The 23,382-nt window shown below is 43.7% G+C and overlaps 1 protein-coding gene across 13 annotated transcripts in view; it reads left to right on the top strand.

Annotated features, from left to right (window-relative positions):
• Positions 1-23,382, top strand: part of Tenm4 (teneurin transmembrane protein 4) — a 753,505-nt gene that overhangs the window by 459,528 nt on the left and 270,595 nt on the right. For 12 of the 13 annotated variants that reach the window (XM_071616542.1, XM_071616550.1, XM_071616538.1 and 9 more), the window contains one exon: positions 16,714-16,923. The exons of the other annotated variant lie outside the window; for it this stretch is intronic. In XM_071616542.1, coding sequence (XP_071472643.1) covers positions 16,714-16,923 — 210 coding nt within the window. The remainder of the gene's footprint in view (positions 1-16,713; positions 16,924-23,382) is intronic. 13 annotated transcript variants of the gene reach the window in all.

The following is a 23,382-nucleotide window of genomic DNA, read 5'->3' as shown; positions in this document are numbered from 1 at the left end:
TGGGTTTTTAGGAAGACCGTCTGCAGTGAGGTAGGGCAGATTAGGATGCCTTATACAAGACAGAAACTCAAACTGGCTGCCACTGTTATTATTAACGTGGACATTTATTATCTCAGCAAGAAGTCCTGAGGCAGGGCAATTCCAGGCATGTTCATCAAAGCTCAGATTAGTGTCTTGGCTTCCATTATTGCCATCTCAAGCACTGTGTCCAGATGGTTCAATGTCCAGGGAACTCCAGGTCTCTCCTCATGTCAGACTGGCCAGTGGTTCACATCCCCCCAAAGGGAGTGGAACTGCCATCATTTTCCAGTCAGGATCCACCAACTGAGACACACGAAGAGGAACAGCTAGCAAGCAAAGCCGGGCTTATGTCAGAGAGGGCAGTGGGTACTGGAGGCAACCAAGAGTGGCCGCCACAACAGGCAATAATAGAATGAGCTCTGTTCCCCTACCTGCAGGGCCACTGTGGGGACACAGTGAGATAATGGATGCGAAAGGGTTTTCTGAGCCACAGAGGGCTCTGTACACAGGATGAGTTGTTATTATCCTTATAAAATAATCACATTTCTATTGTAGAATAACAGATAATACTCGAATGCAGTCATGCATCCCACTTGTGGCTGTGCTTTCTTGCTTGTCAATGTCCCCCTCCCCCCTACACCCATCATTTTAAGATATAAACATCAAAAACAGGCAAAATACTTCATAGTAATGTGGTGATGGGTGTCAGTGCTCTTTGCAAAGCTGCATACATGAGGGAGAGGTTACTGTGGTTTGGGGATCAGAAGATCATGGATTCCAATTCAGCTTCTGTAGCTCCCAGGAGGTGTGACTTTAGGCATGCTATTTGTCTTTCTAAGTTGGTTTCTGTCTGGATATAGGCATGATAATCCCTTTCCAATCTGAGATTCAAATAAAGAACATCAAGCATCATTTCTGGCACAGAACAGTTTAACAAGTGATTACAAATTCTTGGTAGAGCTTCCAGGCCTAGACCCTAAACCTTGTCCAACCCTGTGATGTAGGTACTACTCTTATCCCTATTCCATAGAAACCCAGGCCCAGAGAACTGAAAGGCCTTGTCCAGGGTTGTACTGCTTGTAGGTGGCAGCAGTGGATTCAAACTCAGGCAGGTGGCTTCAGGGGTCATGGTCTTGCCACTCTGCTAGGCTGCCCCTCAATACTGTTTCTATTATTGAAATTCATACTGCAAAGCCAATTCTGCTGCCTTATGGTAGGACCTGGGGCTCATTCCATCATCTTTCCAGGTTTCAATTTTCTCATGTGTAAACCTCCAAGTTGTACTGGAAGAGCCTTCTTCTTTTTAAACTTCCCAGAAAAGTCTTTCAATGCTTAGGCTATGGATGGTCAGCCACCTGGGGCCACCTTCAGTCCATTCCCTGCTCAGCTTGACGTTGTGACCTTAATCAAGCTATTGATCACTGTAAGCCCAAGCTTCCTCATCTCTGAAGTGGGGACAGTAGACATCTCAGCCTCCTAAGACTTTTGTGAGGATTAAAAATGGATGCCTGTCTCTATGCACTGTGGTACTACGTCCAGCAAAGAGAAAGTACCCAATCAATAGTAGCCGTTATCATTACCGTTGTTGTTGTTGTCATTAACAAATAATTTTTTCTCTTCTCTGAATAGAATTCCTCTGAGAGCACAGGACTCAGTTATTTCCGTAGAAAGCCCAAGAGCGGTTTCTTTCACAAAATCATAGATTTGTAGAAGTTAACATTCTACAAAGGTTAAGAGAAGTTCACTTAACCTTCTTTGAACTTCTCTCCTCTCATCTACTAAATGGGGGTGGGTAATAAAGAGTGACTCAGAGACTGATATGAAGATTTTGTAGACTAGCACAAATCAGTCTCGCTACTGTTATATTGGAGCTTTAAGAGAGCTTAGAAGGTAGCCTGTGTAACCATGGTAATTTGCAGCTTAAGAGACCCAGAAAAGTTTCATGACTCAGTTCAGGTGGCACAGCCTAGACACTGGGTCTAGAGCCTAGGGAGTAAGGACAGGCCCTGGGTTCTAGGAGAAGCCCTCATAGGATCCACCCTTTGCCTCTCCACTCATCTCTGTGCCATTTTGTCTACCTCTACTCCTGACTCATGGGACACTTAGTCCTCTCGTTTCCCTAGCAGTACTGTACTCTTTTCTACCTGTGGGCCTTGGCCAGCTCTTTCTGCCTGAGACACTCATCAGCCCACCCCTTGCACACAGGTGTGGTACATCACACACATGCACATGCATGCCCAGCCCACACATGCCCACAATGCCTCGGTAGCCTGGTCACCTCTGAGCTCCGCTGCAGGCTTCTGCTTCAGCCTCACTTTCTCTATGAAGGTGCTGCTGGACCTTAAGTCTTCAGAGCCTCCTCTGTTCTTCTCACCTTTATGGTGTTATGGGGCAATTGCCTATGCTGGGTTTGCTTGGCCACAAAGGGGGCACTTGTCAAAGGCATGTGGGGACCCAGTCCTGTTGCTCTCTATAGCTTCATTGGGGTGCTAGTTGGAATTCTGAGCAGGATTGATGAGAACTTCCCAGGGCAGGATCTAGATGTAGGACACTCCAGAAAGATGCTTGACTTTCTTTACCAAGTGACTGGTACTCACCTCTGGTTAGCCCAGGGTCCTGTGACAACTACATAGACCCACCCTGCACACACACAACAGCCTCTCGAACCACTGAACTCTGTGTTCTTGGCACACAGGAACATCCTAAATGCATTTCCTACCCTGCAGGCACCTCTCCCCTCATTTTCCAAACCACGTGAAATCCGAGGCAAATGCAGTCCATGTGTGCCAACTCCAAAGTCACAGGAATGCTCTTTCTCAAGATCTGCCCAAGAAATGTCAAGAAGCTTCTTCCAGGGCCTTGCCCTCCAGAAAGCAAGAAATTTTATTATGTTAGCAACAATCAGGCTTTGCCATCCAAGAAGTGGGGCTACATCTCAACTCCTGAGCTTAGGCGTATTGAATGCCATTAGCCTCTGATACCTAAATTCCTCTGATTCCAGCTGAGCCTTTTGGTTAAAAGAAACAAATAGTCAAGTCCTTATTCCTTTTTCAATCCAGTACCCTCAGTCAGGGTGAGCAGCCTCCCCAGGAAGCCTTAGGATCAGACCATTTCATTAGCCAATTGTGTTGGCCTCTGGCTCCAGTTCTGGTGGCCAGTTCTCCTATCACAGTCCCTTCCATCTCCTTGATGAGGTTGCAGAAAAAGGATAGGTAGAAACTCTAGCCACCATTTTGGTCCTTTTCTTTGGTCCTTTTCTTCCTCTCATGAACTGACTAACCTCTCTTTCTAGAGTTCATTTTCTTTATCAGGAAAATAAGAATGATACCTATCTCATAGAGGTATCAAGGACTAAGTGTGATATCATATGTGAAAATTCTTTCTATATAAAAAACACCGCTAAGGGAATCCCATGCTGGCACCCATCAATATGGGTGCTTGGCTCAGATCTGGATTTGTGATTTACTACCACAGATCTTGAATAAATCACTTGGCCCCTGTACCAACTTACTCAACTGGAGGAGGTAGTTTCTGTGCTGGAAGCACCACACCGCAGTGTTAGTGTTATGGGTTGGATTGTCCTCCTCCATCCCTCACCCCCGGAAGAAAAGACACATGGAAATCCTAACCTCCAGTACCTGAGAATGTGACCCATATCTGGAAATACGGTCATTGGAGTTGTAATCAGTTAAGATGAGGTCCTATTGGAGTAGGGCAGGAACCTAATCCAATTTGACTGGCAGCCTTTCCAGAAGACGACCACATGAAGACAGGGTCACACTAAAAGAACATCATGGGATGGCAGAGTCAGATACTGGAGTGACATAAGCCAAGGAAAGCCAAAGTTGCCAGCAACTGAGAGGCTGGCCCTGCTAACACCCAGACTTTGGGACTTCTAGCCTCCAGAACTGGGAGGCAGTACATTTTTGTTGTTTATTATTCAGCTAATATTTGTTGAGTAAGAGAGTGATACTTATGTGGAGTTCATATGGGAAAGCACACATTAGGTGCTGGGTCCTGTGCCTGACCACACAAGGCATGTGGCTAATGGCTGTTCCTTTCACTTCTCCTATCATCACAAAGGTTCCTTTGGTTGTAGAGTACAGTTCAGGATTAAAAGCAAATCTGATTTTCTTCAAATTTGTGCCATAAATCTCCCCAGTGCCTCCACCTTTGAGAACCTCCCTCAGGGGAAGCGCCAAGCCTGGGTGAGATGAAGTCTCTGTGGGACAGATCCTCAGTCATTTTGCCCCCGTCCACTCTCCCCACCTTGGTTTTCTAGAGCAACAGAAGAGGTTTCTGGAACCTTGGCCTTTATGATGGTTATATTTTCTCCCAAAAATGTTGCAAGAAGCTTTGTTTAAATTTAACGAGAGCAAGAAGCTGAGGCACGAGTACATTCAGAGGAAGCTGTTTCAAATCAGGGCATTTGCCAGGGAAAAGCTGTTGGAGGGAAATGCCTCTCCCCGTTATGCATGCATTCACGCCACATGGCTTTCTGTTATTTTTTAAATTTTTTTTATTGAAATATTATAGTTATTTAGAAAAACTCCACAAATGATAAATACACAGCACAGGCTTGGCTTTACATGCTTTTTATTTCCTGGTTGGTTTTTTCCCAGTTCATTGGTTACACTAATCCCTGACTCCCACTCCAAGACCTTATGAAAGACAGAATGAGGCCCTGGAAAGAACTGCAGCTGTGGGCTCCAGTGGCCTGGCTTTGAAGCCCTGCTCCACACCTCACTATTTTGTGGCTTTGAGTAAGTGGCTTAATTTTGAACCTAATTGCCCTCTTCTCACAGCTGATGGAAGATCAGGGAGGTAAACCCATGAATTTACAAACATACATTCTTACACTTATTGCTATGGTCTGTTCAGGTTATTTTAGTGGGAAAAGTGTGGGCTTGGGGTCCAACAGAACAGTGTCCAGAGCTCAGCCTGGCACTCACCAGCTGGGTGACCTCATTGAAACCTCAAATCTGAATCTGTCATTTGGAGCCTAACATCCTTTCAGGGGATGTGAGAATTAATTGAAATAATTTATATAAAGGGTCTTCCATAGTGTTAGACACTAAATTAATCTCCATGACCTCCCTGCCCTCCAGCAAGTGGCTCTTTTCTCTTTGTAGCTCCCTGTCTCTTACTACTTTTATCTGTATCTAGTACCCCCACTATCCCTCCAATATCTGCGTAGAAGGGAGCCTGATGATTCCATTACACTCATCCTTGATCTTGGGTCCTAGAATTTTGCAGCTGTATAAATTGAGTGTGGGGGAAAAATATATAGAGACACAGCCCCAGGAAGTAATAAATGACTTTAAACAGCTGTTTGGGAGACTTTCTTAATCAAATCTGAGTGCAAAAGTGCAGAGTCCAGGCCTCCCTGTTGAAGAAAGCTCTCTGGAACCAGAATGTTCAAAGCCATCAATTTTAGTCGCTCCTTGGTCACGTTTGCCAGCAGATCTTGACAGTCAGAGATAATCCAGCTTGCCTTGTGCCTTCCTTCTCCACATCCCACAGAAGGTGGCCCTCCACAGACAGACCCAGCCAAGCCTCCTGAGGCCTTGATGGGCCATCTTAAACCCCTCTGGAGGCAGCTTCTGGGAAAGGTGTCAGCACTAACCCTTGGAGCTCCGCAGGCCCCTTGTTTACCTCCACTCTGATCCCAATACCTCCCTCGCCTCTGCCCCCTCCGCTGGCTTCACTGCCTCTCTTATAATAAAGTAAAGCATTTCTGTCACCTTCACCCATGAGGCTGGGTTTCCCTCCAGGGGACTGTGTCTCTAGTGCCTAGTCAGGACTGCACACACAGGCTGCCTCGGTGTATGACCTTCAAGGGAGTTGGAAGACAGCTCTCACTCTTGAGCACCTGCTGTATGCTACACATGCACTCATTGATTTACTTTTCAAGGAATCCCTGTAAGATAGGCCCAGATTCCGAAATTCCAGGGTTCTAAAACATGAAACAATCTTTGTCAAGTCACAATCATCAGTTTTAAATCCAGATCTTATTTGCTGCTCCTCCCTGGATTGAAGTCCCACATAGCACCCTACAAGTTGGTTGTCCCTCCATAGATCACATCACCTCCCCTTGGTTTATCTATCTGTAACATGGGGGTGATGACCATTACCCCACTCAGATGTGGTAAGGATCAAACGAGATGATAGATGTGAAACTCCTGTGCAAACTATAGAGTAAATGCTATTTACATGTACATACTGATTTTGTTAGGATTTCAGTAAAATATAATAAGTAGTAGGTGCTCGTCACATGTAAATTTCATCGATGTGCAGTGGACACACAGAGATGACTAAGATCAGTCCCCTTCCTTAGGGAATTGGCTCATATGAATACATATGCATAAAGGTTCTAGTCTGCAGGTTTTGCTCATCTATAATCTGGCCCCTGGCAACATCTCAGGGCTCATTTCCTAGCACTCTCCTTGTTATGCTTCTCCAGCCTTTAGCTTCCTTGATGTCTCTCAAATGAACTTGATCCTACTGCAGAGGCTTTGGCATTGCTGGACCTCTACCTGGAAAGCAGAGGCTTCCAGATGTTTGTATGGCTCACTCCTTCACCTCCTCTGTCACCTCCTGACCTCAGAGAGGCCTCCCTGACCACCTTATTTACAATAGCACACCCATTCCATTACCCCAGCCTCCACACCCACTTGACTTTTCTTCATAGCATTTCCCCCACTAGATCTTCTATGCAGGTATTTGTTTTCTTGTTTATCAATTTTTCTCCTTCACTAAAATGTAAGTTTCTGAGGGCAAAGGGTCTAACGATCATGCTTAGAATGCTGCCTGGCAAAGTAGGCATAAAATAAATGTTTGAGGATTATAATCAATGGCCACACCTCAATTTTTAAAATGGAAGAAGGATCTGAACAGATATTTCTTCAAAGAAGATACAAAAGTGGTTAATAAGTGCATGAAAGACGCTCTACATCATTAGCCTTCAGGGAAATGCAAATCAAACCACAATGAGATACCACTTTACGCTCACTGGAAGAGCTGTAATCACTAACTTAGATGATAACAAATGTTGGTAAGGATGTGAAGAAATTGGAACCCTGATTCTGAGAGAAATACAAATGCATTCCCATACAAAAAATTGTACACAAATGTTTGTAGCAGACTTGATACTAGCCAAAAAGTGAAAACAACCCAAGTTTGATAAATGAATAAGCAAAATGTGGTATATCCATATACTGCAATGTTATTTGGCCATAAATTGAAACAAAGTCCTGATCCATGCTTTAGCAAGGGTGAACCTTGAAAACATTATGTAAAGTGAAAGAAGCCAGACATAAAAGAGCATATATCGTATGATCCCATATATATGAAATGTCTGGAATAGGTAAATCCATGGAGACAGAAAGGAGATTCGTGATTGTCCAGGCCTGCAGGAGGTGGGGTTCTGGGGAGTGACTGCCAATGAGCATGGGGTTTTGGGGGAAGAGTGATGAAAATGTTCTAAAATTGATTGTAGCCATGGCTGCACTACTCTTTGAATATACTGAACACCATTAATTCGTACACTTTAAATGGGTGACTTGTATGTGAATTATATCCCAATAAATTGAATACTATAAAAAATAAATCAAGGAATGTCCTCATTGAATGTGTCTATCAAACATGCAGACTAGTGGGTAGGCCATCCCATGTGAAGACCAGACAGTTGAAGGGGCTCTCTTCTGGACGCAGAGGAGGAGGAACACCAGTGACCTGGCTTCCCCAGGGAAGCAGGTAAAAGCAGAGCTCTGTTCAGCATGAATGCTTATATATATATATATTTTAATGTTTTCAAGTCCCAGAGAAACCTGTAAGGAGGAGAGCTAGAGATCAAATGACCTGAGCCTGAGAAATTTACTGCGTCCTGTTTTCCAGAGACCATTTTCCCAGCATAAGTCATAGAGACAGATGGCCCCGGGTCTGCTTCTGAAAATAACCATTGTCGAGGAGAGTTGACTTAGTGGGAGCTGCCGAGCTGGGGGAGTAAGGCCCACAAGATTTACTAGGCTGGACAAGGGGGTGAGTTTGGACCCTGCAGGCTGTAGTTCTTCCCAGCTCATCCCAATAGAGGCCCCAAGCAGGAGCTGTCTTCCGGGCTTTCTATATTTTCTTCTTTTTACAATAACTCTTATTGTTTGTTTTTTTTCAAATCTCATCATCACATTTCTTCCTTTAAAAAATTAGAAAATTTAGAATCTAAAGATTAAAATTTATTCACAATTCTACCACCCTAAGGTAACTGGTACTAACATTTTTGTACACACACATTGTACATGTATTCACGTAAATAAAGTTAGAAGTACTTTTTTAAAATCCTTTTTTAGTTGTTGATAGATCTTTATTTTATTTATTTATATGTGGTGCTGAAAATCGAACCCAGTGCCTCACACATGCCAGGCAAGTGCACTACTGCTGAGCCACAGCCCCAGAAGTACTTTTCAAACAGTTTTGTACCATGGTTTGTTTGTATCCTGTTCTCCATAACACTGTTTTTTCATTTTAGCATTGTATTGCTGTGCCTTAGTTTATCTAATTGAAAGCATTTACTTTTTAAAATCATAGATGTGTAACTTTTTAAACATTTTTTTAAATTGTTACTTTTTACTACCTCAAATCATATTGTGATGTGTATCCTCAAAAGAAAATCTTTGAAAGGTCAAAATTTTTGCTAGTCATGGTGGCACACATCTGTAATCCCAGCAGCTCAGTAGGATGAGTCAGGAAGATTTCAAGTTCAAAGCCAGCCTGGGCTACCTAACAAGATCCTGTCTCAAAATAAAAAATTAAAAGGTCTGGGTTGTAGCTCAGTGGTAAAGTGCTCCTGAGTTAAATCCCCAATACTGCCAAAAAAAAAAAAAAAATCAAGTTTTGTGTAAATTCCTAGAAGTGGAATTGTTTAAAAATCAGTTTATATTTAGTTATACAACTAGCATCAATGCATAAAATCATGTTTGTATTTAAGACCAAATCTCTTTTAGCACCTACTAGATGCCAGATATTTTCACACATATTTTATCCATCAGTTTTAAAAATAATGTTTTAGTCAGCTTTTCATCACTGTGACCAAAAGACCTGACAAGAACAACTTAGAGAAGGAAAAGCTTATTTTGGCTCACTATTTCAGAGGTTCAGCCCATGTTGGCTGACTCCCCAGCTCTGGGCCTGAGGTGAGGCAGAACCCGTGGTGGAAGGATGTGGTAGAAGAAAGCTGCTCACTTCATGACAACCAGAGAGCAGAGAGAGCTCCACTGCAAGGAGGCAGGCATAATGTGACCCGCAGGAGCACACCCCAGTGACCTACTTCCTCCAGCCTCACCCTTCCTGCCTGCAGTTGCCACCCATTAATCCATTCGAATTGTTAATCCATCAAATGGATTAATCCACTGATAAAGTATAGCTCTCATAATCTCATCATTTTACCTCTGAACATTCCTGCATTGTCTCACACATGAGCTTTCAGGGGACACCTCATATCCAAACCATAAAAAATAACTTTTAAAAGTATAAAAATGATAGGGGCTTGGGATGTAACTCAGTGGTAGAGCACTTGCCTAGCATGCAAGAGGCCTTGAGTTCAATCCTCCCTATACAAAAAAAAAAAAAAAAAAAAATTATATATATATATATATATATATATATATATATATATATATATATATATATGATGTATATATACATATATACATGTAGATATATAGAACTACATATATCCATTGTAAAAGATTTTCAATGCATAAAAACATTAAAATTCAAATTTTCCCATAATCATTATGATAATCATTACAAAGGCCTTGTTTTTCATTTTTGGCAATCTTTTTTCCCCCTATACACTTATGCAAATTTATTCCTTCAATAAACATTTTATGAGCATCTACTATGCTGGAGGTATCTGACTCTCATAGCTAAAGTCATTTGTGTCCTACATTTTTCCCCTTAATCCTCAGAACAAGACCTTCAGGTGTAGACCTCTGTTACTCCCATCTTGCAGAATGTTGGACCACAAAAGGACCTTAGGGAATACTAGTTCAACAGAGAGAGAGGAGGACCTACCCATGATCATGAGGAACTTTGTTGACCCTGCGTCCATTTGGATCCCCTGACCCTCATTTCCATGGCTACTGAGAACCCACCTCTGATGTGGAACTGAATCTGTACTACCCTAAAACAGGGCGGCCTTGCAATGAATTGTCCAAATCAAGATGTTTTTACAGTAAAAGGGGGGACTGTTATTGTCAGTGCAGAATAATAGGGGTAAATTGGGGCTATCCCTGACAAACCAGAATGGTAGGTCACTCTAGATTTTCAGATTTCCAGCTCTCTGAAATATTTTGCAGGAATAGATTCCAATCAACTTCAAGTAATTAGGGGAAATAGTTTTGTGACCCTTTGTTGATTTGAGACCCTGAGCCAGGCCGGAACAGAGATGAGCAGTACTTGATCCCTGTATGGCAGGATGTTCTGTTCAAAGAGTTGGTGTGAACCTAACTCATTGGAATACAAAGCAGAACATGAAACTATCAAAATAGAGTTGCTGATCTCCATCAGCCCAAAATTTCTGTATCAGTAGGACATCTCAGTTTTCTTCATGTTCTCGCCTCTCCTCAGAACTGATATCATTTTACTTATCTAACCAAGCAATGCGATCGCCTGCGCTGGTGCATGAGGAGGGAAGGAATACATTGGGTTTTAAGTGGAGGGGCTGAAATGGTTCTGGAAAGAAGGCTGAGAAGATGAAACACACCAGCTTTCACAGGACGGACGAATCCATCGGGTCAGTGCCCCCAAGGACAGGAGGAACCTGTGTAGGTCTGAGGGTCTGCTTTGGTGTGGTTGCTGGGTTTCATTTATTGAGTAATGACTGAGAACTGGAGTAGGCATTTCACATAAAGGTTTCTAAGTCACAGGGCTGCCAGTTAAAGCAGTTATTAGAAAGTGCCTGCAATAACCCAGGTAATTGCCTCTGTGGCAGCCCACAGCTAGTCCTCTGCTTTACTGATGGGGACTCACTTTCCATTGTGTGTGCACACCCAAATTCCCCTGCCAAAGCCTAGATGGGGTTTAACATAGATCAATACAGTTCCACTTAGCATTCACACACATTTCTCAGGACTGCTGAGCAAAGTGTTAAAAAAAAAAAGTGCATTTTGTTAATAGTCTTTCTTTGACTTGTCCATCAACTAGCCTTTCACACTTTTAGTCTCGTGGCATATCCCAAAGATATGCTCAGAATCCAGAATGCTAGGAAATAGCATTCTTTGAGAACTGGCCTGTTCTAGTTATAGGATAGGTTTAAAATGCAAGGAAAGCTACCATTTATTCACAGAAAGGTATAGGTCACTGAAATTATTCCTGCAAATTCTAGGACTTTCTTGTCCTATACACAGCTGTCTCCCTAACTCACTCCATCTATCTATCTATCTATCTATCTATCTATCTATCTATCTATCTGTATTGGGAATTGAGCTCAGGGGCACTTTACCAGTAAGCTATAACCCCAAATCTTTCTTTTTTTTTTTTTTCTTTTTTTTTTTCTTTTTTTTTTTTTGAGACAAGGTCTCACTAAGTTGCTTAGGGCCTTGTGAAATTACTGAGGCTGGCCTCAAACTTGCAATTCTCCTTCCTTAGCCTCCCAAGTCTCTGGGATTATAGACATGCACCACTGTGCCTGATTCCTTTGTTGTTGTTGTTGTTGTTGTTTTGTTTTTTCCACATCATCATGTGATACATATTAATAAAAATGACATTGGCAGGCATGTAGATCTGTCATTGTTTCTTCCGCCAAACCACCATGTTCTGTTTGTGTCAGATCTACAACTGCAGAGCTAGCAGAGGAAAACAATGTTGGTTGAGCCTTTGCCCTGAACAGGCCGACTGCAGGGCTCTTTTTGAGCATAATACCATCAGTCCCTCAGCAGCTCTTTGCAGTGAGCACTGTCGTTCCATTTTTGAAAGGAGAAAACTAAGACTAATAGCAGTGACTTATCCAAGATCATACAACCTGTAGTGAAACTGGGCTTTGATCCCTGGTCTGCCCAATAGGAAGGTTATCTGCAATATTTCTACTTCAGTTGTGTTTGTCTAAAGGACATGCCCCTTCATCTCCCTAGCCTAGTAGAAAATCCAATTCAAGGTTGAAAAATGTTCTTCTCACTATTCAATAGAAAGAGCATTACAGTTATGGGTTCTTCTCTAGGCTCTAGAACCACAAACAAGTTCCTTTACTTCTCTAAGCCTCCTTTTCTTGACCTTGAAAATGGGGATGGGTTTTCCTACCCATACTGGTATTGTGAGGAAAAGATCTTGCAAAGCATCCAGCCCAGTTTGGGGCCCCTTGGAGCCCCCACCCCAACCCCCAACCATGCAGGTGTCCACCCTGGCTCACCTTGTTGTCTTCTTTCTCCATCCTTATCATCTATAAGGCAGAGCCAGGCGCACTGTGCCCTCCTCAAGAAGCTTGGATAATTCCTCCTACTCTTCCAGGGGTGTTGGAGCAGGGCCTCTAATTATCCCATCTCATCTTACCACAGACACATGGAAGCATCTACAATACTGGATTCCCCTTAGCTGGTAATCAGAACACATGGGAAGGCACACCTGAACCCCAGGTATCTGGGCCTCATTCAAAAGGTGAACCTAGGTCATCTGGATTTTCAACAGCCTGACAGAACCAAACCAGTTAGGGAGGAAATCTGGGTGACTGAGCAGATGCCTGAGGTTTAAAGAATCAATCCTTCTAAAGCATGACCCTGGGCTTGTCACCTTCCTGCTTTAAAAACTCCCAGACTCCCCAGTCAAAGTCTCATTTCCTTTTCTTAATATTCAAGGCCTAAATCAACTGTTCATGACTCACCATTTTACGTAAATAACCAAGGTATTCTTCTTCTTAAATACATACTAGTGCTTTCAATGTGCAAGATACTGAGCACAAGTAAATATAGTAAAGACAAGCTGGCAGACACATGAAGGACACAGAAGTAAATACCACAAAGTGAGAAAAGTTACAATAGGGAGAATCCAGAGGACCTGAGGGCGTACTGTGGAGGGGTGAAGCCCCTCATCAGGGAGGCATCAGGGAGGCCTTCCTGGGGGAGGCACCATAAGATCAAACTCTGAGGAGTGGGAATTAAAAAGACTTACCAGGTGGCAGGAGGAAAGGAAATGCTTCAGGGGAAAAGAACAGCGTGTGCAAAAGCTCAGAGGCAAAACTACTGTAGTTGCACTCCCAGAAGTAGCATTCAGATAGATTCAATACAGAGAGCTTACAGCTCTGTGAATATGGGTAAGAGAACGAGAGCAGCGAGTCTCTGGAAACAAGAACAAGCCAGGTGTCTCAGCAGAACTTGGTGAGAAGGTAATGGTAACACATGAGACCTGAGAGGTATTGGAAGGGCAGACTGCTGAAACCAGGGAAAGGAAGGACTTTAGTACTCTTCCCTCAGCCAGGGGATGCTCATAGCCCCATCCCTCCCCCATTGAAATCTCCCATGGCTCCATAAAGCCTTTCTCAGTTCCCTCATTTGAAATGACCTCCACAGCCCTCCTCCCCTTGCACCGGGCTTCGTGCTGTTCCAACATGTCCCACCTTGCTCAGAGCTCCGTGTGCATTCTCCCTCCCACCAGCACCTTGGGGCTGTGTCTCTCTCTGTGTCCCCTTACCTTCAGTAAATGTCTCTGCTGTGAAGCAGTGTTCACCATGCTTTTACAATCATCTTCTATTCTAATAAAAAAAGAAAAACTTAGCACCCCTTCATTTTATCCATACATGTTTGCATAGCAATGTTTGATGTTCGTTGGGTGTTTACTGGCTGTCAAACACTGTTCTCAACATGTTGCTTGTTGTAATCCCTTTAATCCTCAGAGCAACACACACACACACACACACACAAAAAGAGTAGGTGCTCTTTTTTCTAATCTAAATTATAAAGATGAGGAAACTGAGGCACAAAGGGAAAAATAATTTGCCTAAGGTCATAAGCAAGTATAGGGCCTGAGTTTCCAATATAGGCAGTTGGCTCCAGAGCTCCTACTCCCAAGGCAGCCCTGCTGTGCTGGGAACATGCTGCATTGGTACAGCAGTGCATTTTAGTGCATGCATCCAAGAGTTCATGCATTGATGTGTGTATCTATCATAAAACACACTACATAGAAATTTTTAAATCATGAGTTAAAAAATAAACATTTCCTAGTATTCTCTTTGAATTCTAGGAAATCATTCTGTGCACTCTGCCTTGAAAATCAGTGAATGTAGAAGATGCCAATAAATGAGAGGAAGGGAATTAAGGGGTTTTCAATGATTTCTGTATCTCACAGAAACGTCTCATACTTGTGAAGTTCCTAGCACCTGGTTGGGGGCTTCAGATATTAGTGATAAATATTCAGAGCAACCCTCAAACCTGGAGATTGGATGGAAGGAAGAAAAGGCAAGCATGGGGCCTGGGAGAATGCCAGGCTGGACTCAACCCAGGGTCTCTGAAGTTTGTCATGGAACAACTTAATGCAGGAACTTTTTACTTGTTAAAGCTTCCTGGCTTTACTGGGGAAGAGGCTTTCACAGGCACCCTGAAACAACATATAGTGCTTCCTAGTTTGGTCTGAAAACTAACAATGCTGCAGGATCTGGTCCTAGTTATCTCAAGCTCATCAGAAGCTCTGATTGGAGAGTATAAGATGTCTTTGATTAATAAAAGATGAGGAAGTGGGTATTTGTTTGCTTAATAAATCCAGCCTGGTAGACAAAAATCTTTCCACCGTTCAGTTCTGTAGGGGAAGGGGAGTCGTGAAAAGGGTTCCTGGAGGGGTGGCTTTGTTCAATTTAATAAGCATTTGGTGAGCACTGACCTCAGGCTCCCACGTGCTCATGCACACCATGTGTGCTCACATAGAGTATCTTTAGTCCTCACAGGAACTAAATAACAGGCAGGACACAGGGGGGTGGACAACTTATAAATAAGGAAGTAGAAGTAATTTTCCCAAGATCATATAACTAATAGGAAGCTAGACAGGCTGCAGTGGAACTCCAAAGCCCGCTCCAAGAGTGCACCGTACCCCCAAAATGCACTGCATACTTTTATGTGGGGGACAGATACAGATAATTACACATATCGCAGGGCAAACACGATATTAGAATGGAAGACAAGGTCAAAGAAAGGAATGCTCCAGTCTATAGGTTTGGCTGATAAGTAGTGTCAAGGTAAATTGAGAATACTGGTTTGAACAATTGAATTTTAGCCTGAATTTTTTTAGTAAAGAAACCAAAACCAGGAGGGAAAAGCTATTCAGAGTTTGTACTGTGGTCATTGATTCCTACTCTTTCAATTGTCTTTACTGAACTTCTAAAATAAGGCAGTTAAATGGCATACAAAGCAACTCTATAAAGTGTGGTCATGCACAGTTAAGTTCAGGGATGGACATTAAGGTCACGGAACCTTCAAAGTCCTGAAAGATTTGGTGACTGTGAACTGAGTGGGAGTCTCTTTTGTGGACCAAATATGAAAAGCTTTTTCTTTGCCCCCAATAATCAGCAGCTCTCCATGACCTCTCCCTCTTAGAGTCCTGCCAAATTTTAGGATGCCATGGCACATCTGGGCTGCGTTATGCTTCCTAAGGGTCAGTCTCTGAAAAGCCACATGGAATACGATTATGTTGTGCACCTTCTATCAATCAAGGTGGGAGAAAATAAACAGCCCTTCCTGCCAAGTGGATGCAATGTCTTGTACTGTATACTTTTATATGTCTGTGCTTGTGTTCCCTCTCTTGTAGATGATGTACTGCACACGTTGAAAGGTCAGCCACAGACAAGACTGCAAATTACCTGAACTCAAAAGTCTTGTCCCAGGCCATCACCTCCTCCTTCTGAAGAGTTGAGAGTTTGCTTTAGAACTTTAGGAAGCCAGGACCTTTGAATCATGACATAATAGAACCCTGGAGTCATATTGTCCTAATATTATAGAATATTGTCATATTCAACTTTCAGAACTTAAGAATCCTAGTGTGTTAAATTCCTGAAACAATTCTATTTAACAAATGTTTCTTTAGTGTGAGGTTTCAAGAATCATAAAATGTTAGATTCTTAGAAAAGTAAAACATTAGTGTGTTGAAATTCTACAATGCCATAGGTGGAAGGGAGCCCTGAATCATTCTTTCCAACTCTCACTGCCTTTTATGAGGCCCAGAGCTTGTTCCAGGCATGTTGGATTAAAAACTCTCTAATAAGAACATCATTAAGGCTCGGTGACATCACAGACGGGCCAGTTTGTAAGGGCTGAGAGATCACTCAGTCCCGACTGCTCTTTTTACCCACGAGACACTGAGACTCAGAGAGGGCAGCAGTTTTGATGGATCATATAGCCCAGTCAGAATTAGACCTCAGGGTTCCGGGCGTCTCAAAAAGAACAGGCAAACCAGGGAAGGTGCCCCTAGAGTGTTTCTGAGGTGCCCTTTGTGAGCTGCACAGACTTTTGCCTGGACCCTGCTCTTCAGAAGGAGTGTTCACCAACTCTCTGCGGAGGTACCAGCCCCGCCCAGGCCACGTGTGCAGTAGATCGCGCAGTATTGGGAGCCTCCTCCCCTGTTGATACGTGTTTTATTTTGCTCCCTCCCCTTCCCCGTGTGCCTCCGAATCAATTTTCATTATTTTTTTTTTCTGTCTGTGTTTGTCTTTGTGGTTCGCAGGTGCTCCCTTGCATTGTTCATCCGCTTCTTCAACCCCTATTGAGCAGTCCCCCTCCCCGCCCCCTTCCCCTCCGGCCAATGAGAGCCAGAGGCGGTTGCTAGGCAACGGTGTGGCCCAGCCAACCCCGGACTCAGACTCTGAGGAAGAGTTTGTCCCTAATTCATTCTTAGTTAAAAGTGGCTCCGCCAGCCTGGGGGTCGCAGCAAACGGTAAGTCCCTCTCTCTTCCTAACTTTTGTGGGTTTGTTTCTTTTATTTCCTTTCGTTGACGATGCCTGCTTGGGCCGCCTGCTGGGCGGAGGGCCCCGATGCACGGTGCACATGCACGGTGGGCTTGCGGGCAGTCAGGCGCCAGGAGGCTCCACGGGCTGGAGCAATCCAGCTCCTGCTCCTGCCTGGCGTCAGAGGCTCTATAGGAGCGTGGGGGGAGCTGTTGCTGTCCTCCTCCTTGGCGACAGACTCCAGCAGGCAGGTGCACGGACAGAGGTGCACAGACACCATGACAGAAGCATCAGGTAGAGCTCCAGGCAGGTGAAGATACAAAGATCGTCAGAGAGGGCAACGGGGAGTCCAGATACAAATAACACTGATTGGCTTCCTACTGTGTGCCAGGAACTGTGTCAGCACTGTCACCTGTTGCTTCATTGGATTCTTACAACCCTTCCTACCAGATCAGAATTAGTGTCCCATTAACAATGAGAAAATTGAGAGAAGGAGTCCTACCTGAAGCCCAGCAATAGCTTTGAAAGTTCCAAACTTTTACACAGTCTGGAGAGGGGACTCTGAAGCCCCAGGCGGTGGCAGGGCTGAATGCTGGCTGAGGCAGAGCCACTGCATTTCAGTATGGATCTGCCTGTGACCAGCTCTTTTTCTCAGCTCTTCCCTGGCTTTCTTTAAGGAGAGGAGGTGAGTTGGGGTCAGTGGGAGAGTTCCAGGCTGACTGAGTTCACCTGGACCAAGATGCTTGCCCTGTGTTCAACAGAGGCCAGTCCATTTCTTTGCAAAAATGTTCTATAGGGTATCCAAGCCTCTGAGGAAGATGAGGAAGCCTGGGATCACTCTAATGGCCCCCAAACTTCCTGATTCTAGCAGAATAAATGAGGCTGTTTTCCCACAATTAATACTGTAGGTTATGTTGACATGGCAAACATTTATTTATAAGTGCCCATGCAGTACTGAGTTTCAGATAGGATTCTGGAAATGGAGGCAGAGATATGGAGAAGTATAAGGCAGAGTCCATGGGGTCTGGAATCAGTCATCTCTGCATTAGATGTAGGCTTTATTGCTTTAGGACTTTGGAAACATCTCCCTGTCTTTCCAAGCTTGTTTCCTCAAGCATAAAGTGGACAATATATTAGCCAGCTCCTGATGAGCACCCATCACAGTGCCTGGGACAGAGAAGAAGTTTAGCAAATATTGATGCCTTTCCCAGGCACCTGCAGTCTTCCTCTAGAGAACTTTTACAGCCCACCTGAAAGCAACCCCATGCTGCCAGGCACTTAGGCAAGCTCCAAGAAGGCCTTCATCAGAGGCCCTCATTTCACAGCCCAAGGTGATAAGGGAGGATGGAGCCTACCCAGGATAAAGCCTCTACTGCCTGAAGGAATTAGGAAATTCATCTTGGAGGAGGTGCTAGTTGGATCTGAAGGAACAGTCTGCCAGGCAGTGGTTACTATGGGCAAGAATAACCAAGCGTCCTCTGAACAGAAAGAAAATGTGAAAAAAAAAAAAAAAAACTGGAACTGGGAGCCTGCTTAAACGTGGGAACCTGGGCCATAAACAGGCACAGACCTGGAAGGCCACATGGTGAAAGTCACCTGAGCCCCTCTGGGTACAGAGTCAATCCCCTAGCCAGGACCTCTCCCAGATTCCACTGCTGTCAAGCACCAGAGTGATCTTTGGCCTTCATGGTTCTCCTCTGACAGGACTTTAGGCCCTTCCTTCTCTATGACCCACACCCAAAGGATCCTCCAGGGCCCATTCCCTGTGCTCTCTGAGGGTGGCACTTTCTTTTCAGTGATTTGGTGCCCATGTTTCAAACGGTGTATGGAAACAGGAACCCTAGGCTGGGAGTAAGGAGACCTGGGTTCCAGGCCCAGCTCTGAGCTTATTGGCTACTTGTCCTTGATCTATTCCAGGCCTCAGTTTCCCCATCTTGCCAATAATGGAGCAGTTTCTAAGGTACTCTGGTTTTATGAGTGCCATGTGGTGCTGTCAGAGTTATCTCTGCCAAGAGCTTTCTTTAGCTTATTAGGAATGGGAGAAACGTTATATATATTTATTAAATATAATATAATATATAATATATATATATATATACTTTTTTATACATAAGCTTTGCAGGTACGAGAGAAGGCAGGAGATTAAAGTCCTTAATCTCTCCCTTTGTTAATTAACTGAAATAGAGCAATCGCTTTATTGCAAATTCTGGGGCAAGCTGAGGTGCTTCTGCTTTACTGATGTGCAGGGAAGATGGGGATGGGGGGACTTTGGCCTATAGATCTCTGCTCAGTTTTACACCTCAGGGCTCCTGCTCCCTGTGGGGTTCGAGACATTAGGAATTGCTTCCCTGGAGCCTTGCTCTGAGTATCACTCTAAAGATTGTTTTTAAATGTGTCCCGTGCCTAAAGGGAGATTCTAGGTCCTTACTGGTCGCCTGCTTTAGGGTTGGGGTCCTGGGAGAAGCCACTGCATCTGGCCTATAGCTATCCCCTGCCTGCTTCCACCTGTCTCCTGCAAGCCCAAGCCAGAAGGTCTTCTATATACTGAAGGACCTGCCGGTGCTGACATGAGTCTAGCACTAGTGAGGGATCATGAGTGGGGGTCCTGCTACATCAGAGTGCAGTACAGTTGAAAGAGTTTGGTATGCTTTCTTTAAAAAGAAAGTGGGGTGGGAAAGAATAAAAGAAAAAGATAAAGTATCTTAATGAGTTTATGAGCAGTAGTATTTTGCTAATTATAAAAGGAATGATGCTCGTTGGCATTCAGATAATCCAGAAGGGTAAAATGTGACGCACATGTCATCCTTATTCCAGAGATAACAACATTTAACACCTTTGTAGATGGTCTTAGGGATACTTATTATTCAATGTTCATTGAAGAAGTGAATGAATGAACCAGTGAGCAAGCAATGCAAACTACACACCACTACAGGTCAGCAGAGACGGCCCTGGAGGCTGTAGACGCAAACCTGAAACTGGATTCCTGATGTGGGACCCCAGGCAAGGTCCTGAACCTCACTGATCATCTGTTCCTCCATCCCTGAAATGGTGGGGAGAAAACCTTCCAAGTTTGTTAAGGAATCTAAAGACAAAACTGTTTTAAAACCTCCCTAACTACACACCCTATTGCCTGCCACCAATTTAAGGCTTTAGAGACCACCCTAAACAGATCAATTACTTTAGAGCCGCTTTCCCTCAGATTTAGTTGGGAATGCATTTTAATGACAAAGGATGCCCCTCTGGCTCCTGAAGGGTGAAAATTTGGCAGCTTCCTGTGGCGAAGCTGACCTCTTGAAATGGCCTTCCCAGCAGCCAGGCTGCCTCTCTCTGGCTCCCCTGGAGGCCCGCTGCCTACAGCTGTGTCAACTCTAGCCCAAAGCTGGGACCCCAGGCCTGAGATGTCTAAGAACCACCCTGCGAAAATCCCCATGTAAAGTGCAGAGAGGACACATGGGGCATCCCAGCACAACTCACAGTCCCTGTGGAAAATAGGGCAAGTGGCTCTTTGTCATCAGGAGCCTAATCCTCCCCCAAGGGCACTCATCCAGAAACCACTGATGTATAGAAAGAAAGATTTCACTGAAATATCAACTGGTCGCTGTTGAGAAGCTAAGGAAGTGGTCAGGATTAAGTAAGTATTTGTCCCTATCCCAAAGAAACTTTTCAGAATAAATATTAAATGCTTCTTGAGTTGTTCTAATCTCAATTCTAAAGAGAGGGGACTTTGAAAACTTGGGAGTTAATATTTAAGAGGGTCAGGGAAGGCTGTTTAGAGTTCCTCAAAGGCCTAGGGGTGGGGGAATTGGTGTCCTAAGGTCCCCTTCTGTGTATCAGATTGTTCTTTTTGTGCATAATCTTATTTAAGCTTCAATTTATCTCTATTTCACTGTTTGGGAAACTGAGGCCCAGGGAGTGGCAGAGACTTGCCCTTTGCCCTGTTTCTTTTAAGGGACATGGGCAAAGATTCAAAACCAAGCCTGCGTGAGTCATCATTTCTTTCTTTCTTTCTTTTTCTTTTTTTTTTTTTTTTTTTTCTTTTTTTTTTCCCTTGTCTTTTTCATTTCACTTCCAGTACTAGACTCTGTCATTTTTGTCCCCTCCTTGGTAGAAGGCTGGAGAGGACAAGAGGAATTCTATATAAGCTGTGCCATGATGTCTCTTGTGTCCCCTCTCTGCTTTTAAAAGAATTCCTCATTGTTGGATGCCTATCACTACAAAACCTTGAAGAAGCATGTTAGAAGCATTTTGTTTTGTGGAATCATTGACACCACTTATCTATCCTATGATATAACCCTGGTTTAATCTCATTGAAGTAATAAAGGCCCAGAGAAATTCATTTCCTCCTCTTAGTCACACAGCTTCTAAGTGATACAGTCAGATTTGAACTCCAGGGCTGCCTGATACCATAGCATGGAATCTTTTCATTGTGTTTTTGCAGGAGTTTCAGAGGCAAATCAGATCAGAGAACTTAGACATTAAATTTTGTCATAGCTTCCAAAAAACAGGACTATCCCTGACTCCCCTCCACTCCACCCCAGCCACCCCAGCACCAGATCCTTCCTGCCTCTCCTTAGAAAATTTCTCACAGTCAGCATCACTATTGTTTGGCAGTTTGATTGACTTTCTAGGGTCTTAAGCAGCTGGGATTATTTTGTTTTGACTTCCAATCCAGTGGAGGAGTGTTTATTTTTCTTTTCAATAGGAAACACTGAGTATATGTAAGCTCCTTCTAAAAGTGTTTTCTTAAAACAATATAAAAAATTCAACTTAATTTAGAACCTATCCAGAGTCCCTGGGGGGAGACTGCCCAGGTCCTTCCAAGTCAGTTTGTGAAATGCCTGTTTCTAAATGTTGAGGAAAGTGTCCAGTGAGATTTGTGTTTTTCTCCTTTCACCAAGAATTTCATAGAACCTGCTTCTGTTGTTCTGCACCAACTGCAGTTTCTCGGGTCTGCTGGCTTAGCAAGTTGCGAGGATAAAGGGTAAAGTCTTCAGGCAGTTTGGTTCACCATTGCTCTCAGCCCTTGCATCAAAAGACCTTTGTTGGTAAATAAATTTTTATTGTACCAGCTGTATAGAGAAACCAACTTCCTAACTCTTGGTAGTGAGATAAATTGATTTCTTCCTTTATTCATACATTCCTGATGACATTTTAAATGTTTGTGGGTGTTTTTCAGAGAGATGGGGGGAGCATATTCTAAGCAGAAAGACCCTAAAAAAAGAAAGGTATAGGTCAAGCTGGGCACGGTGGCACATCTGTAATCCCAACAGCTCAGGAGGCTGAGATAGGAGGACCATGAGTTCAAAGCCAGCCTCAGTAATGGCAAGACACTAAGCAACTCAGTGAGACCCTGTCTCTAAATAAAATACAAAATAAGGCTGGGGATGTGGCTCAGTGGTTGAGTGTCCCTGAGCTCAATCCCTTGTACCAAAAAAAAAAAAAAAAGAAAGAAATTAAATTAAGTTATGGGGTCAAAATTCCTTAAATGAAACTGTGGGAATCAAAAGCATTTCAGAATTCAGATATTTTCAGATTTAAGAAAGAAAATAGAATATATCTTCTGTGTTCTTCCTGAAACTCCCATAGTGATCAAACACATCACTGTTTCTGCAGTAAAACATCAAAACTAATACAATTAAACTAGTGGGATTAAAATTTAAAAAAAAAAAAAAAAGCTTAAAGACTACTGTAAGTTCAGGTTTTTTGCCACCAGATGAATTTTAGTAAAATATTTGTTCTAGCAGTTTGGGGTTTTTGTTTGCTTGTTTGTTTTGGTTTTGGGGGGTACTGGAAATTGAACTCAGGGGCACTTAACCACTGAGCCACATCCCCAGCCTTATTTTGTATTTTATTTAGAGACAGGGTCTCACTGAGTTGCTTAGCACCTCGCCATTGCTGAGGCTGGCTTTGAATTCACAATCCTCCTGCCCCAGCCTCTGGAGCCATTGGGATTACAGGTGTGTGTGACCATGCCTGAAAATTGGGGGCGGGGGGTAAAGATGGCTAATTTGTGATAATACTGAATTGAACCTTTTTTTTTTTTTTTTTTTAATGGGGGAACCAAGACTCAGAAAGGTTTAGTAACCTGCCCATGGCTATAGGAACAAATCGCCTGAAAATTAGACCGCACAATACAGGTGTAAGTCTCTGGCTGGGCAGCTCTGTGGAGCACTTGTTGTTTACTCATAATTACTGCCTGGAAAGGCCTCACCCACTCTGCTTGGCAGGGAGAGCTTAGGGAACTGCACAGCATGCTGGCCAGCCTTCAGGCCTGGGAGCTGAGGAGGCAAGAGGCCTAGTTGTCATTTTCTCCAAAGTCGAGAACTTGGCCAGCGTGAGTTCTTCAGGAAGCGTTCCTGCACCCTCTCTGCTGTGGTGCCCCACTTCTTGGATGCCCGACTGTCTTTCGTAGACTCTTGCCTGCAGTCTGAGCCCTGGTTATTCACGA

This window comes from Marmota flaviventris, chromosome 9, assembly GCF_047511675.1.
Source record: "Marmota flaviventris isolate mMarFla1 chromosome 9, mMarFla1.hap1, whole genome shotgun sequence".
Lineage (NCBI taxonomy): Eukaryota > Metazoa > Chordata > Mammalia > Rodentia > Sciuridae > Marmota > Marmota flaviventris.
The sequence above is the reverse complement of the archived record's forward strand: the minus strand, read 5'-3'. Positions and strand labels throughout refer to the sequence as shown.